At 41.3% G+C, this 17,133-nt stretch overlaps 1 protein-coding gene across 7 annotated transcripts in view; it reads left to right on the top strand.

The window, feature by feature from the left end:
* EFCAB11 (EF-hand calcium binding domain 11) overlaps positions 1-17,133 on the top strand; it is a 172,815-nt gene that overhangs the window by 91,651 nt on the left and 64,031 nt on the right. The window contains exon 7 of one of the 7 annotated variants that reach the window (XR_004057362.1): positions 460-584. The exons of 5 other annotated variants lie outside the window; for them this stretch is intronic. Coding sequence is in view for 1 of the 2 variants with exons in the window: in XM_030930900.1 (XP_030786760.1) it covers positions 460-574 (115 nt within the window). In the remaining variant the exon portion in view is untranslated. Of the gene's footprint in view, positions 1-459; positions 592-17,133 lie in introns of those variants that run through there. One more of the 7 variants, XM_030930900.1, reaches the window with a different exon arrangement.

The following is a 17,133-nucleotide window of genomic DNA, read 5'->3' as shown; positions in this document are numbered from 1 at the left end:
TCGAGACCAGCCTGGACAATGTGGTGAAACCCCATCTCTATTTTAAAAAAATACAAAATTAGCCAGGCATGGTGATGGGCACCTGTAATCCCATCTGCTTGGGAGTCTGAAGCAGGAGAATCATGTGAACCTGGAAGGTGGAGGCTGCACTGTGCCGAGATCGCGCCACTGTACTCCAGGCTGGGTGACAGAGTGAGACTCCATCTCAAAAAAAATAAAAATAAAAATAAGCCAGACATGGTGGCATGTCCCAGCTGGTCCCTGTAGTCCCAGCTACTCTGGAGACCGAGGTGGGAGGATCACTTGAGCCCGGGAGGTTGAGGCTATAGTGAGCCGTGATTGTTCCACTGCACTCCAGCCTGGGCATTGGACCCTATCTCAAAAATAAAAATAAATGTTTTTTAGACCTCCAGCCATCCTTTTCAAATAAAGTGTCTCTCTCTCTCTCTCTCCCTATAGCATCTCTTCCCTCTTCAGATGCCCAGGACTCATATGTCAGTCTCTAAATCAACACCTGATTTCAAGAGAGGCTCTGTCGGATACGACTTATATGAACTTTATGATGCAATTTTGAATCAGTCTGTTGCCTTTTCCCAGGATATAAAGTGTGGCTGATTGTAACTCCAGCTGCTTTATGTGATAAAAGGAATTTGTTGACTCTCACAACAGAACCACGCAGAAGTGAGATTGCCTTTGGTGCAATTTGATCCGGCCCCTGGCCTCAGGTCTCTGGTGTTCTTTCAGCCTTGCCCTTGCCCCGTGTCGGTGATGATCTTGACCGACTCCTCCCAAGGATGCAGCACTGACTGCAGCGGCTCCCGGTCTCACACCTGTAACCTCACCAACCTGAGCTGAAAGTGCTGCTGTACTCAGGACGGTCACAAGCCCTTGGCTTCTCTCTAAGGTTGTAGGACACCCCTGAGCCAATTATTAGGTCCAGGAGTATCTAATAATCTGAGAACTAGTCACTGAGGGCATCCTGCTGATTGGCGGAGTATAACCTCTGGAACTGTGAGTGGGATCCTTCCCTCCCAAATCACAGGGACCCTGGAGACCAAGAATGGGCACAAGCTCTAGGGAAGCACCGAACAACACTGGCAGCTTAGGGATATTTGTATTTTAAGTCTTATGTCTGTTAGTTTAATATTAAAGAAATGTAGCTGGACACTGTGATTCATCCCTGTAATCCCAGCACTTTGGGAGTCCAAGGCAGGTAGATCACTTGAGGCCAGGGGTTCGAGACCAGTCTGGGCAGCATGGAAAAACCCTGTCTCTACAGACAAACAAACAAACAAAAAATTATCTGGGCATGTTGACGTGTACCTGTAGTCCCAGCTACTATTTGGGAGGCTGAGGTGGAAGGATCAGTTGAGCCCAGGAGGTCAAAGCTGCGGTGAACCATAATTGCACCACTGTACTCCACTGTACTCTGTGTAACAGAGTGAGACCCCATCTGAAAAAAAAAGGAAGGAAACAAAAGGAAAGGAAAAAGGAAAGAAAAGGGAAAGAGAAAGAAACATGGGCATCAGCAAATAGATGGGAGAGGAATTGTTTTTAGGGTAGACCATCGGGCCATCCAACAGTTCCTGAAACTTGTGCTTCCTGTACTAGCCTTGGCCATGACACTCATTCATATAATCACTAATTTGTTAGTATGGCTCGGTTATGCAATTGTTTTTGCCTCTGACATACTCCTGTGTTAAAGGGAGTACATCTGATCTTGGGTCTGGGACATTTAAAATAGGCTAAGTGTGTGGATGTTGGGGGTGGAATTCCATAAAGATGTAGATCCTGTTTGTTTAGGACAATTATGCACTATTTAGAACTAGTTATTTAAAAATTAAGTAGTGTTCCTCATTGATTATATTAGAATAATTTTATAAATAAGCTTGAGAAAAGTGGAAGAAGATACAAATAAGGGTTATTAGTTACAGAAAAGTTCGATGATCTTTTGTTTGCTATCTTAGCTTAAAGAGTTTTTAAAATTCAGAATAAATGAATTTTCAGTTTTAAAAATATTGGAATGGTTTTTTTAGTTTGTATTTGACTAAGTAGTTAGTACAGGCTGTGTTGAATTCTTCAGAAATACTTCAAAATCAGGCAAAATGTGTAGCATTGCCAATTTTTCATCCTAGGTCCTTTTTTTCTCAACCAACTGTATTCATTAATATTCACAGATGTATGAACATAAAATGAGCATATGCTCAACAAATATTTATCATGTTCAGGGTGCATCCCCATTGCTGGGGATATGGAGAAGTTCATTCACTGCCTAGTGCCAGCAGGCAAACCAACAATGAGTTTAGAAAAGGGGGAACAGTTGCTGGGGTGAGAGGAGAAAGCCTGCAGAGGATGGGAGAGGCTCACATGTTGGCAAGGAAGGGGAGAACATCCCAGGTGGTCAAACAAGTTTGCTTTTGCAATTGAATTTCATTCTATTTTTCTTAAAATTATAGAGCCTGTTGCTTAATTCCAAGATTTTCTTTATTGTGTAATATTTCCTGTAGCATTGTTAGGAGTTGGTCATATAGATCACTTCAGACCACTTGTGTATTATCCAAAGTTTCTGTAATGATTTCCTGTTATTCTTTCAGAATTGTTTTATCATGATACAATGTAATTCTAAATGTCTTTTATAATGTTGAAAGTATTGCCAAAAACAATTAGAATATTAGATTATAATTAAAGTATTAGGAAAGTATCAGTAATTATACATCTTAAGAAATATTGGGACAATTTCTTATTTAGCTAAACAGCTAAAAGTTGTTTCATCACTATCAAGCTTGTCCACCCGCGGCTCTGGTGACCAGGACAGCCTTGAGTGCAGCCCAACACAAATTTGTAAGGTTTCTTAAAACATTATGAGATTTTTTTGGCGATTTTTTCAAGCACCGTTAGTGCTGGTGTATTGTTAGTGTTAGTGTATTTTCTGTGTAGTCCAAGACAATTCTTCTAGTGTGACGAGGGAAAGCAAAAGATTGTACACCGCCGATCTATAGTCATTATTTTGCAGCATCTTAATATGTTCAGAACTATTACTCTCTATTGTCTTTTAGCTTGACCCATTCAGACATGAGAATTTCAGAAAACTGAATCTGACTGTCATCAAGTTGGCAGAGTTCTTAGCTGGCTTTCTTTAACACTGAGTTGTTGGATTATTCTTAGTTTAATAAATTTAGGATTAAGCCTAAAATTTTCTATTTCGTATTATTTCTTCCCTTTTAGTTATTTCCTGTCCTTTACTCTTTTTTTTTTTTTTTTTTTTCTACTAAGTCCGTGAACTCCCCTAGTTGGCTATGAATTCCTTTTGGGCAGAGATCATCAACTACCTGGAGCTTTGGATAGTGCTTGGCATATAGAAGATACACATTAAATGCTTAGTAAATGTATGGAAACATTTCACATATAAGTAGAAAGAAATAATGCAGAGGAAATTAGATGTAAGTGCATACATGTAATTTTAATTTTACTTATGATTTTGAACACTCTGTCTTCTTATAGCATCTTCCTGCTAGTTTTACCTAACCCAGAGCTAACTTTGCCTTACCTTCTCCAGGAGGTAAGGTTTAGAAACCTGCTAAAGTGCTCTCTGACATCAGTTATTTTGTAAGACAGACTTGTTATCTGTGACATTAACATGTTTGATGATGTGAATGCTCAAATTTTATGAGATCTTTTGTTCCTCTTCTGCATAATTAAGTTCTTTTCAGAACAACTTATGTATTGTAGTTGCAGTGTGTATTTCAGACTAGTCAACACAACTAAAATTTGATCATGATTACTAGCTTTTCAAAGTCATCCTTCATTTCCCACCAGGTAGCTTTCTGTCAGAATTCATTTCCCATTTGGAAGATATCTCTCTGACCCACAGTTTTCTGGACACAATTCATCCTTCACATGTGTGAGACTGCCCATTGTCATCAATCCTCAGCTCCTCAGGTGCCAAAAATCCCCTTTATATTCAGAGTGATAAAATATATCAAAAGTGTTAGAGGAAAGAAAACTAATAAAAATGTTTAAAAGATTTTGTTCCAGTGATTTTTCTAATAAAAAAATGCTTTTAGTATCTGTTTCCATTGTTACTGTTTAAGAAATTAAAATAATAACTGTTACAGTTGAAACAGGATGTGCTTTCTATTTTCTTTCCATCTTTATATAATTAAAAGTGAACTTTGGCAGCGCTGCAATATAATTCAATTCAATTTAGCAAACATTTATGGAGACCCCTCTGCTGATCCTGCAATACCATGGTTTCTATAAGAGCTGGCTTTTAGTTGCAGTGAGTGTGAGAGAGTGTGATCCAGATGTGACTGCTGAGGAAACTAAAATTCACTGTGGAAGGAGATTAGGTAAGGAAAGATTCATCCAAGAAGGAATTTCATGTTGAATTTTGGACAAAGAATTAAATTGGGTCTGTGTCTGTGTCTATTTTTTGTTGCTATAACTGAGTACCTGAGACTTGGCAATGTATAAAGAAAAGAAATTTATTTCTCACAGTTCTAGAGGCTGGGAAGTCCAAAAACATGGTACCAGCATCTGGGAAGGACCATCTCGCTGCATCGTAACATGGCAGAAGGCATCACATGGAGAGATGGCAAGAGCATGTATGTCAGCTCAGGTTCCTCTTATAAAGCCAACAGTCCTCTCATGAGGGCCCCACCCTGATTATCTTATGTAATCCCAGTTACCTCCCAAAGACCACATTTCTAATCAGTTTAAGAATACGGGGATCAAGTTTCCAACACATGAAATATGGGGTACACAATTAAACCATAGTAACTTGCAAAGGGGAATGACATTGCAGGTAAGGGCCACTGGGATTGGATTCAGCAGGGCATGTACTGATTCTTGGGCAAGGAAGGGACATGATAAGAAAGGTCTTCATCTGTTTGCAGGCTGCAGCAGATACCAGAGAACTAAGTAACTGACCGAGGCTTAAGTGATGAGGTCTTGTTTCTAGGGTAAAGGAGGCAGACATGTGAAGGCTAAGTCAAATCTTAGAAAGGGAAGGTCAAATCTTAACACAGAATCAGGTAGCCTCAGTAGCTTATTGGGTATTGGGAAGCAATGTGAAAAGAATTGTCAAGGTTAGTTCCAAGGATGGAGAGCCTTGGTGAGTAGGGAATCAAGGTGTCATATTAGTATAAATGGATGGTTTGAAAGAGAAGCGTCATAGGCGGCGGCTTTAGAGGATGTCAGTGGGAAGGAGGAAAGCCAGAAAAGGAATGTCAGAGGAGAACCGGGAACTTACAGTTTCATGGAAGCAAAGAGAAGACAGTGTTTCAAGATGACAGGAAGAACAGAAAAGTTAAGAAATAAGAGGTCTGAATTTGGTTTTGTTTAGGACAAGGACAAAATGTTGACCTTTGAGTGACTTCAGAAAAGTGGCGGAAGTGGGTACCAGATGGCAAAGGCCCTGAAAATGGAGAAGAGTTTTTGTTACTGGGGAGACTGTAAAATAAGATCCTTCAGTCACTTCAAGTAATAAACCCCTTGGAAGGAAATTTACTCCTAAACTGACTAGCATTATGTTACAAAATACCAGTATATTATTATTATTATTATTTTTTTTTTTTTTTTTTTTGAGACGGAGTCTTGCTCTGCCGCCCAGGCTGGAGTGCAGTGGCCGGATCTCAGCTCACTGCAAGCTCCGCCTCCCGGGTTCACGCCATTCTCCTGTCTCAGCCTCCCGAGTAGCTGGGACTACAGGCGCCCGCCTCGTCGCCCGGCTAGTTTTTTGTATTTTTTAGTAGAGACGGGGTTTCACCGTATTAGCCAGGATGGTCTCGATCTCCTGACCTCGTGATCCGCCCGTCTCGGCCTCCCAAAGTGCTGGGATTACAGGCTTGAGCCACCGCGCCCGGCCATGCCAGTATATTATTAATACCTGGAGATTGAAAATGTACCTGTTTTCGCATTGTAACCCAGAAACATTATTTTTACAAACCATTTGGAAATAATAGTTTGATATTCTTTGATTCCACTCTTTCAGAATTTCATTTATCCCTCTCCAAGATTTATTTCTGGGTCATTGATTCAGATTCCAAAACTAGTGTTTTCTATAAGCGTATTTTATGCCTAGTAGAGTTGAAATTCAAACATTTTCTAACAGTAGCAACTGAAATAGCTTCAAAGACATTGTTCGCATCTGCCTTACTTTTTCTTGGTTGATTATATCTTTTCGAAAACACACCAGATTGACAGCATGTGAGGCAGTATGCCTATAGTAACAACACAAGCTTTTTAGAATGGTTGAGAAATGCAGTTCGGCCTTGTTCTGGTTCCTGAAGACTGTTTGTTTGCTTGTTTGTTTTGAGATGGAGTTTTCACTCTTGTCACCTAGGCTGGAGTGCAATGGTGCCATCTCGGCTCACTGCAACCTCTGTCTCCTGGGTTCAAGTGATTCTTCTGCTTCAGCCTCCCAAGTAGCTGGGATTACAGGTGCCCACCACCACACCCAGTTAATTTTTGTATTTTTAGTAGAGATGGAGTTTCACCATGTTGACCAGGCTGGTCTCAAACTCCTGACCTCAGGTGATCCACCCGCCTCGGCCTCCCAAAGTGCTGGGATTACAGGTGTGAGCCACCGCACCCGGCCCTGAAGACATCTTTTAGTCCTCAAAGGAGCCAATAAAGGAAAAAGTACGTTAGAACCAGAGTCATAGGACCTCAGTTCTATTCCCTCCTTTGGGGCTTGACTGTGAGGAGGTCCACATCTAGAGTTTTCAGCAATGAAGTGAGAAGACTGTAACAGGGCCAGTTTGTTCTCATTCAAATAAAAAAGCTCAGAATGCATGGCTATACTATGTATTCTGTCTTTCACTAATCAAGCCTACTGCGTGGTATGACTCCACATTGGCAGACATGATCAGAGTGTTCCTCATGCGTCCTCCTCTCCCTGTTTCTTCTGCCTGTGATGGAACAGCCTTACCTCTCCCTTCACGTGTCTGACTCTCCTCCTAACCTCAGGTTACCTGGTTTTTGGCATACAGTGGCACTCCTGGCACCTAGCGTCTCCAGTGCAGCTCAGGTGCTCCGTAAATATTTGATGACAGAGTAAATGGACTGTGTTGTAGTATTGCCCACCCTGGTGGCTCTCCACACTGAGCATCAGAAACAGAGATCTCCAGGCCCTCCTCCCTTGCCATTGGCATTTGAGTTTCTAGTTTCTAGAAATGGGCCTATACATTCCTATTGTAAAATTCCCCCACAGGTCATGCTCATGTGAGAAACGCGAGTCTCCTCTGCGCGTTCCTTGAGGAGGCAGCTATAGTTTCTGCCATTTCATTCCCATTCTAATTCTGGCAGAAATTAGATACACAAGAAATATTTGTGAATAAGAGAATTTAACTCTAGAGAAAAGTAATAAATAATAAATGAGAGGAAAATGCCCTTTCTTCTGTTTGCAGATCTAACACCTTGGACCTTTGAAGACTAATTCACATCACCCATAGCAAGTTATAGTTTTAAATAAATGAAATTATGTAAGTGCTCAAACCACCAGACATGATGAAATTCAGAGCTCATTGTTATCTAATAATTTTGGCTAGGGATTACTCTGCTTTATTTGCCCGATTTTTACAATTTTGTGATAAGATATTTGCTTTCATTATTAGCTGCCTTGCCATAGGCCTTATTTTAAATTGTTTCTTAATAAGTCACAATCCACCAGTCTTTTCTGAGTCATATGATTCTAGTATTTTAAGCTAGAGTTTCTTTCTTTGGGGTGAGGGACGTGAAGTGCTGAGTAAAGGAGAACTAGTGTGAACTTTTGGTGTCGTGTCACCACCCACACTTATGTATATCGTATTTCTGTGCTCCAGAGAAAGCAATTAAGAGAATTATTTTTTATCTAAGAAAACTATGCTATCCTGAATACAAAAACCTCATCATTGGCCAGGCGCGGTGGCTCAAGTGGGAGGCCAAGGCAGGCAGACTGCTTGAGCCTAGAAGTTGGAGACCAGCCTGGGCAACATAGGGAGACCCTGCCTCTCCAAAAAACAAAAAAATTAACTGGGTGTGGTGGCGCACACCTGTGGTCCCAGCTACCTGGGAGGCTGGGGTGGGAGGATTACCTGAGCCCAGGAGGTTGAGACTGCAGTGAGCCGTGATCACGCCACTGCACTCACTCTGGGCAACAGAGTGAGACCTTGTCTAAAAACAAAACAAAAAAACCCTTCATCAGTCATAGCCTATTGGCCTGTTGACCTGCATTTTAGTTATCTGTAGCCGAGTAACAAATTTCCCTGACACTCAGCTGATTAAAACAATAAACAGTGTCTCTCCAGTATCTGTGGGTCAGGAATCTGGGAGTGGCTTTGCTGGGTCATCCTAGTTCATGTCCTCTCATGAAGTTACAGTCAAGGTATTGGTCATCTGAAGGCTTCCGAGGTGGCTCACTCAGATGCCTGGCAAGTTAGTGCCTGTCTGCAGGAGGCCTCAGTTTCTTACCACATGGTCCTGTCATCAGGGCTGCTTGAGTGTCTTCACCACATGGCAAGAGAGCCAGGAGAGGCAGAGCCTAGATATAGCCCCCACCCAGTGCCCACATTTAGGGGGAAGGCTGTCGGGCTCCACTCTTGAAGGGAGGAACATCAAAGCATTTATGGACATAATTTAAAACTGCCACAGCCTGTACCGTTAGATTCTGTTTGCTAACTTAGATGTTTTGTCCAGGATCTGAAAGCATCTGTGATCCGAGTTATTTGTTTAGTTTCTTCTCCACAAGTAGAAGCTGGATATCAGAATTTCTGGTTTCTACTTTATTATTTCTAGGGCCTACTTTCTTTTTATTCTCTTGTATAAGATAATGAGATGCAGTAGTAAAAAAATCATGAAGTATTAGAATAAAAAGATATCATTTTCTCTCTGCACACCAGACTGCAAACTTTTCCTGTCTAGACTGTAAGTCAGAACTTATAGTTTCTGAGAAGCCTTCTTATTGAAGGTGGGAAGAAATTTAAGAAACCTGCCCCATTTCTAGATGAACTGGTGAACACCAATTCCACAGCATTCACGTAGGATTAGAGGAGCAAGTGTCAGGGATGACAGAGCTTCAGAGAAGGCATCTTACAGTTAGTTACTCAGGAGCTTCTCCAAAAATGGAACCAATGACCATCCAGCATTTTATTGGTGATTTTTTTTTTTTTTTTTTTTTTTTTTTTTTTGAGACGGAGTCTCACTCCGTCGCCCAGGCTGGAGTGCAGTGGCGCGATCTCGGCTCACTGCAAGTTCCACCTCCCGAGTTCATGCCATTCTCCTGCCTCAGCCTCCCGAGTAGCTGGGACTACAGGCGCCCGCCACCACGCCTGGCTAATTTTTTTTTTGTATTTTTAGTAGAGACAGGGTTTCACCATGTTAGCTAGGATGGTCTCGATCTCCTGACCTCGTGATTCGCCCGTCTCGGCCTCCCAAAGTGTTGGGATTACAGGCGTGAGCCACCGTGCCCGGCCTATTGGTGATTTTTTTATAGGAACTTTCAGGAAAAAAAAAAAAAACAGGTCAGTAACAGCTATAAGCCCACATAGGGTGTTAAAAAAAAATTAACCCAAAGGCATTTATTAAGTGAGCCAGGCATCAGGAACCGTGTTTTTACATAATTACCTCATTTCAAGTAAGTGCCCTTTCGATTCTTCACCCTCCAACCAGTCTTTCCTTATTCATGCGTCATGATTATAGCACTTTTTGGCCCATATCTGTTTGCCACTTGACTGGGAGTGCCCAAAGGGCAGAGCTGTGAAATGCATCTTTGAATCCAGAGGAGCAAGGCAACGCCTGGCCCTTCGTTGATTTTTATTGTTTGCTGTTGAATGTAACAAGTCTATAAGTAAATACCATTATCTTTTTCTCTGTAAGAAAGAACACTCAGAGGACTGGAAAACTTGAGTGCAAGCCATAGTTAGTAAGAGGCAGAGTTTGAGATTCAAAGCCAGGTCTATCTTTTCTGCTTCAGTTCAGATGCTCTCAGGAGAACTCTAGGAGGGAACTGTGCTGGGAGCCCCAAGTAGTATCCTTGTAGTTCTCAACGAGGAGAAATTACTTAGGAGGCATTTCTGTCTTTGCCCAGAATGAATCACTGTAGTTTAAGAGACTGCCAAAAGGAAACAGTCTGTTGATTGGATAAAAGGGTCTTGAAAATAAGCTGACTTTTGCCAACCATATATCCAATAAAGGTTAATATCTAAAATTGATAAAGAACTCATACAACTCAATAGTAGAAAAACAAATAGCCCAATTTAAAAATAGGCAAAGGTCCTAAATAGACATTTCTCTGAAGAAGACATAAAAATGACCAACAGGTATATGAAAAGGTGCCCAGTATCATTAATCATCCGGGAAATGCAAATCAAAGTCAATGTGAGATACTACCTCACACCTGTCAGGATGGCTGTTACCGAAAAGTAAAAAGATAGCAAATATTGGCAAAGGTGTGGAGGAGGGAACTCTTGTAGACTGTTGGGAATGTACGTTGATACAGCCATTATGGAAATCAGTATGGAGATTTCTAAAGAAATTCAAAATAGGGCATGGTGGCTCCTGCCTGTAATCCCAGCACTATGGGAGGCCAAGGTGGGCAAATTGCTTGAGCTCAGGAGTTCAAGACCAGCCTGAGCAACATGGTGAAACTCTGTCTCTACAAAAAAAATACAAAAATTAGGCAGATGTGGTGGTGCACGCCTGTAGTCCCAGTTATTTGGGGGAGTAAGCCAGGATAATTGCCCAAACCTGGGAGGCAAAGGATGCAGTGAGCCAAGATTGCACCACTGCACTCCAGCCTTGATGACAAAGCAAGACCTTGTCTCAAAAAAAAAAAAAAAAAAAAAAAGAAATTAAAAATAGAACTACTGTATGACTCAGGAATTCCTCTTCTGGGAATATACCCAAAGGAAATAAAATTCACCGCTTTGTAAAGATATCTGCTGATAATTGCAGCATTATTCACAATAGCCAAGATACAGAAACAACCTAAGAGTTCATTGCTGGACAAATGGATAAAGAAACTGTGGTGTATATACACAATGGAGTCTTACTCAGTCTTAAAAGTGATCCTGCCAGTTGTCACCACATGGATGAACCTGGAGGGCTTTATACTAGGGGACATAAACCAGACACAGAAAGCCAAATATTGCATGATCTCACTTATATGTAGAATCTAAAAAACAAACAAAAACCCAGTCAAATCTACAGAGAGAATAAAACAGTGGTTACCAGGGCCGTGGGGGCATGCCAAGAAATGGGGAGATAGAGGTCAGAGGATACAAAGTAGCAGATGTGTAGGATGAACAAGCCTAGAGGCCTAATGTACAGCATGAGCACCACAGGTAATAAAATTGTGCTGTGTTTGGGATTCATGCGAAATGAGTAGATTTTAGCTATTTTTGCCACAAAAACAAAAAATTGGTAACTGCAATAGTTGGGATATGTTAATTTGCTTTGCTATAGTAACCATTTTTATCGATATGTATCCCATAACATCATGTTGTATACGTTAAATATACACAATACAATGTATTCATTTATTATTTGAGACATAATCTCACTCTGTTGCCCAGGCTGGAGAACAGAGGCACAATCACTGCAGCCTCAACTTCCCAGACTCAAGCAATCCTCCCACCTCAGCCTCCCTAATAGGTGGGACTACAGGTGCACACCACCCTGCCCAGCTAATTTTTGTATTTTTTGTAGAGATGGGGTTTCACCATGTTGCCCAGGCTGGTCTTGAAGTTCTGGGCTCAAGTGATTCTCCTGCCTCTTCCTCCCAAAGTGCTGGGATTACAAGCATGAGCCACCACACCTGGCCTAACATTTATTTAAAAAGAAAAGAGGCCGGGCGCGGTGGCTCAAGCCTGTAATCCCAGCACTTTGGGAGGCCGAGACGGGCGGATCACGAGGTCAGGAGATCGAGACCATCCTGGCTAACACGGTGAAACCCCGTCTCTACTAAAAAATACAAAAAATTAGCCGGGCGAGATGGCGGGCGCCTGTAGTCCCAGCTACTCGGGAGGCTGAGGCAGGAGAATGGCATGAACCCGGGAGGCGGAGCTTGTAGTGAGCTGAGATCCGGCCACTGCACTCCAGCCTGGGCGACAGAGCGAGACTCCGTCTCAAAAAAAAAAATAAATAAAATAAAAATAAAAATAAAAAATAAAAAGAAAAGAAAAGCTGTCCTATTCAGGCTACAAAAGAATTTTTGGTATTACCTGATGTTCTTCATTCTGTAAGTGGGACACTAAAAATTCCTCATGCCTAAAGTGCTAAGGGAAAGTCCCCTTTTTTCTTTCCCGTTTTTCCAGGGATTCTGACCTGGGTGATGCAGGAGTTGAACATGGTATTTAGATAGGAAGTTGGAGCTCACTAAAGGAGGAGATTGTGTATCAAACCCCTGATCAAGCTACTGAGACTTCCTGATCACTCTTAAGAGGCCCCATTGCAAGAGTCTAGGCCCTAAGCTAAGGTAGTGGTGGAAGAGCAGGTGCATTCAAATGATATTTCATGTCTAAATATACAGGATCGTGGTGACAGGATGCACGGTGGATGGACATGGAGAAGTTGAGGAGGCCTGGGGGCCTGAGTGAATGGTGGCTCCATTCAGTATGGCAGAGGATGGGGAGGAGGAGCAGGTGTGGGGTTCACTATGGGGGCAATTTGGGCTGTGTATTCAAGTATTTAAGGCATCTTTTGGACAATCAGGGAAAATATTTTATCAAGAATTGTGCATGGAGATTAGACGGCTCCATGAAAGAGCAATTGTCTTGGGACATCTGGGAGACAACTGGATTGTAGGGATGTATCTGATGATGTCCAGTTCATGGATTGCCGGTACTGAAAAGAGCCGACTGCTGCAGAGGACTTTCTTGGCTGTGTGCGACTTTGTTGGGAATCTCTGCTGCTGTCTTTATAGCTCAGTATCCTGAATGAGGAGGGGAGCAATGGGCAGCTTCTTGCTAGTGGATGTGGAGAGGAGCTACCACATTGCCCTGTAGGATGCGGGCCCCTCTCTCTGCCCAGCTCTCCTGTGGGCCATTACATGGAGCTTTCTTCTACTCATTGTGATTTGGCAATCTTAAATGCCTCTTTAAAAAAAAAAATGTGTCTATATCTGCTTTGAGATTTCTTTTTTTTCTCGAGAGACAACCACAAATTCATGCTTTGTCTTCTTGGGGGAAATACCTCTACTAAAACTATAGTTTGGTTTTTCCATATGGGTGTTGATACAGATGGCTGTAATGAGACCTCTCTAATTAAGCACTTGCTATCTGACTCTGAATCATTTTAGATGTGCTGGCACTCTTGCTCTCTCTCTCTCTCTCTTTGATTCAAAGAGTTGTCCCAAGATGTAACACATTTAGCTATTATTATAGTGTATAAACTTTCCATTTTTTCGTTTGTAGCTTACTCTCTTTTTTGTGCTAATCTGAGAGCATAATTAAGATGTCTGACTTCAGTTCTTTCCTTACAAATATTGCCTAACTCTTCTGTCTTTAATTATCTGAAATCATTCCTATGTAAACAAATAACAATTGCAGATTGTACTACCTACATTCTTTTGTTGTGAGGATGTAAGTACACCCTTGTTTGTTAAATTACAGTCTTTTAAAGAAATTGGATGTGACACATTTTGTCATTTTGTATGATGCCATAGAAAACAAAGGATTACTTCTGTATTTTTATTCTTGATATCCCTTTTATTTAATATTCATTTTAAGAGCCAGTGTGGCAGGTGAAGTGAGGACAGGCTTTGGAGTCACACTGCCTTGAAAATCTCAGCCTCGCCACTTCCTAGTGGTGTGACTTTGGGTAAATTGCTTAGGTGCCTCTCTGTGCCTAGGCTTCTTGGTGCATGAAATGAGAATGATGGTAATATTCACCTCACGTGATTATGGGCATTAAGTGACATAATGCAAGTTACATGTTTAGCTCAATGCCTGGCACGTAGTAGGTACTATGTGCTAACAATATATATTTTTATATAGTAGAAGAAGCTTTCTTAACCAATTTGCCAGATTAAAGGAAGCTTCCAGACCCTATGCCGAGCAGTTCAGTGGATGCCCACAACGTGGTGAACTGTAACTGGCTTCTCTCTAGTACGCTCAGGCACTTCTACTCCAATTAGTTGAGTTTATTTGCTGCCAAACCTGTTTATGCTATTTGTTGCTCGTGTTTGTTCCCAAGCCTATTTGTGCCAGTTGAACTTGTTATTGTAATTATGTAATTTAATTAAATATCAGGCAAACAGATGGAATGTAAAAGTACAAAAAGACAGCAGCTTTTTCCTGGAAATGAACTTTGAAGGCTATGGAAAGACTTAAAATATAATCAGTAAGGTACCTGTAATAGTCAGATTTGTAGAGACCGAAAGGAGAAGGGTGGTTGCCAGCGGCTGGAGAGAAGGTAGGAATGGCGAGTTGGCGTTTAATGGGCACAAAGTTTCCATTTTCCAAGATGAGGAGAGTTCTGGATGGGGACAGGGGACGGGAGATGGGTGGGTTGCACGATGGTTGGTTGAGTGAACTTAAAAATGACTAATTTTATATTATGTATATTTTAATACAGTTAAAGCTTTTAAAAATATGTCGTGTTAGCTACGGATAAAATAGCTGTTAAAAGATTGAGGTGGTGTGGGAGGAATAAAAAATCTAGAGAGAGTCCCTATTGAGATTGTTTCCCAGTGGTTGTTAAGTTTTCATACTTTCAGGAAACCAAGATAGGAAACTTATTTTAAGTTTAACATGAAATGTTTAAGTTATGTATGTGTCTTAGGCCGGGCTTCTGGGAAACAGACTCACAGATGGAGATTGAGGCCATTGGAACTCGTCCTCCTGTGTTGATCAGACCTTGGATGTGGGCTACTCCCCAGGGGAGGGGCATTATCTCAAACAAGGCGAACTTCTTTGGCTGAGCGTGAGTCTCGGGAGGTTCTTAGCTGAGAACAATCAGCAGGTAACACTCCAGCAGGTGGAGGATCTGAGTGGTACACGACAGCATCCACAGCAGTGTGTCTCCATTTTGTGTGTGGTTTCTCCCTTTATAACAGACTTTTAAAGATTAACTGATTGACTTTTGGTCCAGGTTGCTTCAAATAAGAATATCTTCACTGCTTGTGCATAATTTTCTGGTCTCATTGTATTTGATCTTCTTTGAATATGACAGTTGTCCCATCTATGATACAACAAGACTGTGTTCTCATGAATCCTGTAAACTTAATCACAACAAATAAACATGTGTGATGTGTTGGAAGCACAACTGATGTTAGGGCTTCTGTGCACTCCTCAGTATTTTCCAGTATTTATTTTGAGATCATGGAACCAACTTCAGGTTTTTAAATTTCCAAAGACTCTTTTGGCATTCAGTGGTATCCTTTGGCAAACTCTCCGTTTTTGTACTAGAGGTCATTTTCCTTTCATGCTCTATGACCTGTAGGTCTCTCTCTGCGTGTTCTTTGGTGACTCTTCCATCTGCTGCAAATAACTGCTATCCCTCTTCCTTTTACTTTAGCCTTTTGCCTTAGACCCGCTTCTCTTTATGATGATCCCAAGGCTCCTGACTTGAATGATGGCCGATCTCCAGGATGTCTAAATTTCATTTTGGGATATAGTCTTCCAATTCTTAAAACAGGAGCCCTGTTTATATGGTTGTTTTGTTTATTGTGAGATCCAAATTTGCTTTTGGTTTCTCTCAGCTTGCTTTGCCCCGAATTGTCAATGCTAAAGGGGAAGTCTGAATCCCTTTGCCAATGTGACCATAAATATAGCACAAAGATCCTATGATTACCCTATAGTGTCTGTTTTCCCTGAGCATTTTAGCATGTCCTGACCTTTTAGCAGGAATACTATTGAGCCTCATTTATGCTTAGCCCTTCATTTAGCCAAGTTTTGTTGTTTCCTTGGTTTCAAATTTTATCTCTTTATGTGAACTGGGAGCTGAAGCCTTTCATTTGACTTGTGATCTTATACATTCTGGAAGCTCATACATGTAATCGTGGAACAAATAAAGCAGCTGGAGGAAATCTTTTCTGAACAAAACCCAAGTGGGGCATTTGGGTGCAAGCCAAGATTTCAGCAGCTACAGAGGGAGATGTACAAATGCTGCCTATATTACAAAGCCAACAAATCACTTCTGGCCAAATAGGAATGTCCTATAGGTAATGGCTGGATAGAGGGTAAGGGACCTTTGCACATTTAATCACCTGACCACAAAATAAAGTGTTTACTGTACCTTCCAAGGGCTCTCTAGTAAGTTAATTCCTGTAATATAACTAAAGGTAGAGAAACACTGTGGCTCAGTGGATGAACAATAAATTGGAATTCTGAGTCTGTTCAGCCTGGGCCTAGGCCTCCCAATAAATTGCTGTGTGGTCCTAGGCAAGATACTGAGTGTTTAACTTTCTAGGATTCAGTTTCTCCATCCAAAATTAGGAATTATAATACAGATTTAGCTTACGGAATACCAAGAAGGCACTAACCAACTAACCAATAATAAATGAGGCCCTGTAGCATGAAATCCTCTATTAACTTCCTCTTTTCCCTTTTTAGAGGAGAAAGTTAAGTGTCCTACAGTGATCAAATAATTAAGGAAAATTTCACTGGACATTTTGACAAGATTGGTTATTGATTCATTAATTCATACACACACATACATACATATCTGGACTTAACACATACAAAAGCAAGGGCTTAGGATGGAGGTAGATTCAAAACAAATGTAAAGGAGTTTCCCAAGTTTTTAATCATCTATTAGTTCATCCAGGCAATGTTAAGAATTATGCAGAGCAGCGCCTCTCAAACTTTATGTGTGTAAGAATCACCTGGAAGACCTTTAAAATGTCCTTCCTGGCCTCCATTCTCAGAGTTTCTGATTTGGTAGATATTGTGGTAGGGGCTAAAATTAGCATCTAACAAGCTCCCATGTGATATTACTGGTGTGCAGACCACACTTTGGGTTGCACAGTCTAGAAACATTCAGAATGCCAAGGTAAAGAAGACACGTGGTGTCTATAAGGCAGGTAGGATTAATATTAATACTCCATGGTGTGCTAATATTAATTATACTGTATCACGGTGTGTGTGTGTGCACAGGACCATGTGTTCTAAGATCATTTCAGAGAACATAGCATGTGCAGAGGCTTAGAGAACT

The sequence above is a fragment of the Rhinopithecus roxellana genome, chromosome 5 (assembly GCF_007565055.1).
Source record: "Rhinopithecus roxellana isolate Shanxi Qingling chromosome 5, ASM756505v1, whole genome shotgun sequence".
Taxonomy (NCBI): domain Eukaryota; kingdom Metazoa; phylum Chordata; class Mammalia; order Primates; family Cercopithecidae; genus Rhinopithecus; species Rhinopithecus roxellana.
Note: the sequence above shows the minus strand (reverse complement) of the source record. Positions and strands in the feature narration are given on the sequence as shown.